General features: G+C 35.4%; 1 protein-coding gene across 1 annotated transcript; it reads left to right on the forward strand.

Annotated features, from left to right (window-relative positions):
- Positions 1 to 86: 86 nt before the first annotated feature.
- Positions 87 to 2170, forward strand: LOC105226393 (lysosomal acid phosphatase; the record flags this gene model as incomplete). Its single annotated transcript, XM_049462035.1, has 3 exons — positions 87 to 536; positions 618 to 876; positions 946 to 2170. Coding segments are annotated over 3 exons (816 nt in total), but the record flags the coding sequence as incomplete, so codon positions are not given.
- Positions 2171 to 2545: the final 375 nt, after the last annotated feature.

Raw genomic sequence — 2545 nt, forward strand, 5'->3', positions numbered from 1 at the left:
GAGAGAAGATAAGGTGCTTACACACTTTTTTAATTTCAACTGTTTTTCTATTGAAGTTTACAAAATATTCCGTCCTTATCTTTTAGGAGTTGGCTGGTAAAGTGCCCTGTGCCGCCTACGATTATGCACGCTCAGCACTTTTGAATTCGATTACCTTCCAACAACTGAATCAACGCTATCAATATTTATTTGACTACTTGACCAAGTATTCGGGTCGCAAAGTGGACACATTGGAGGCTATACAACGCATGAATAATACATTTTACATTGAGACACTCTACAATCGTACGCTGCCCGAATGGACCAAGAAGGTGTACCCCAGCGCCGATATGACATACATAGCTGATTTCGCATTTTCGATTAACACGTATACGCGCCGCATGGCACGCTTAAAGGCCGGACCGCTGATAAAAGAAATGCTACAACGTTTCGGTGAGAAGGCGCGCGGTTCACTCAAGCCCGATCGTTCGGTGTGGATTTATAGCGCACACGACACAACCGTGGCGAACGTTTTGAACACACTCAAATTATACGATGTGAGTATGCTCTGCCGCATAATAATGCGCACCTACTTATCGCAATTTGACTATAATGTATAAAGTACTTCAAACTTTCAGATGAAAAGTCCCGGTTATACAGCTTGTTTACTATTCGAATTGCGCATTGATGAGCAGAATCAACCTTTTGTGTCAATATTCTACAAAAACAATTCGGCTGAGCCCACACTACTGAGTATACCCGATTGTGGTGTGTCATGTCCACTGACGAAAATGCACACAATTTACAAAGATATTTTGCCGGTAGATTGGGAGAAAGAATGCAGACTGAGCACCATGATGATGCCCTACGATGAGGCTAATATCGGCTTGGCTATGGGTAAGCCTAGCTTTACAAATACAATGCGGCCGTATTATTTGCTAATATCAGGTATTTTTCTAACCACAGCCATACTGGGTTCAGTTATCTGCTTTATGCTACTGCTCTCCTACACATTCATGCTGTACTATCGCCGCCGCCGATATAGCGCCTATTCGTATGCGCAAATGGCCTAATTGTCAATAAGTGATATACATACCTATTTCGAATGCTTTAGTTTTGCCCAACAACATGCAACAACCAACCAGCTCCAAAGTGTATGAGCACAAATTGTAATGTTCCTCTGTGTATCAATAATCCTAATACATATGTATATATATGTGCGAGTATAATATGCATTTGATTTTAATATTTGACAGATTTGATATTTAGCAATTGAATTGCATTTGCATTGTATGTTAACTGTTATATGTGTGTATGTATGTAAATTTATTATATCAATTGTGATTCGCATTTCTAGCTGATAGTTTTTGCTCTAATATCAAATTTATGCATTTTCAATTAAATAATTAAATAAACTTGTACCTACCTAAATACCTACACACACATACACATGTATATAAACTCGATTATGTGCCAGTCATGGGTCTGTTCGTTAAACTAACAGTTTTAAGAAATATTTTTTGTGCTTTAAAGGAAGTGTTTAAGTCAAAAATTATTATTATTGATATATACTCGTATAAATGTCTACCAACAGTGTATCCTATATTTTGTGTACATACATAATATATATTAATACTACCGTTATTCCATGCTGGTTAACTGTACAATGAGCAGACTGTCATGCATTATACATAATTTACTCTTAAGATGTTTTAGTTAGAACGGTGCTCACTTATCACATACATATTTACTAATACATACAAGTGTCAGACATGAGAATTACTTCTATAAAACAACGTGAAATATTATTTGTTCATTTTAGTTCCATCTAAATCCTGTGTAATTGTCCTTTTATTTTTTTTGTTTTTTGTTTGTGCTTGAATATTTTTTTTTTCTCTTTTTGCCATCTTAATCCCATGACATACCCAGCCACATTGTACGTAAATATATAAGTGATTTGCATTAAATAAAAAAGACTGTTGTTTAATAGAAAAGATGTTTGAAAAGAAAAGAAAAAAACTTTTTTACAAAATTGTTATCAAACAAAGGAAATAAATATTATAAATAAACAAAATTATGAATATAAAATATGCAAAATTTTGTAAAAAAATATCGATTTTAATAACAAACTAAGAAAACATTAAATAAATTATAATTCCAGAAATCAAATAAAGATTTTTCATTGTTTTCGTTTATTACTATAAATAGGTTTTATTCGGTTGATAGCAAGAGACGGCCAATTAACGCTCTCAATATTTATTTGACTACTAGGCTAAGTACTATTCGCGTTCCCACGACATTCGGGTCTACGTAAGCGGAACAGACTTTTATCTGGCAAAGGATTGTCAGCTCAGTATCTTTCCTCCATATGACTTCAAGGATGTTTTCTGCTGTTACAACAACAACAACTACCATTAATACAGGGTCCGGCACTCTAGTGTAACCAACTTCAGACCGTTCGCCCAGCTGTCGCACTGGAATCAGCTCTTTATAATTTTACTGAATGACAGTTCGCCACAAATAATGGTTTGGGCTGCTGTCACCGCAGAAGGGCGCTCTCTAATTG

Source organism: Bactrocera dorsalis, unplaced genomic scaffold (genome assembly GCF_023373825.1).
Source record: "Bactrocera dorsalis isolate Fly_Bdor unplaced genomic scaffold, ASM2337382v1 BdCtg218, whole genome shotgun sequence".
Taxonomy (NCBI): Eukaryota; Metazoa; Arthropoda; class Insecta; order Diptera; family Tephritidae; genus Bactrocera; species Bactrocera dorsalis.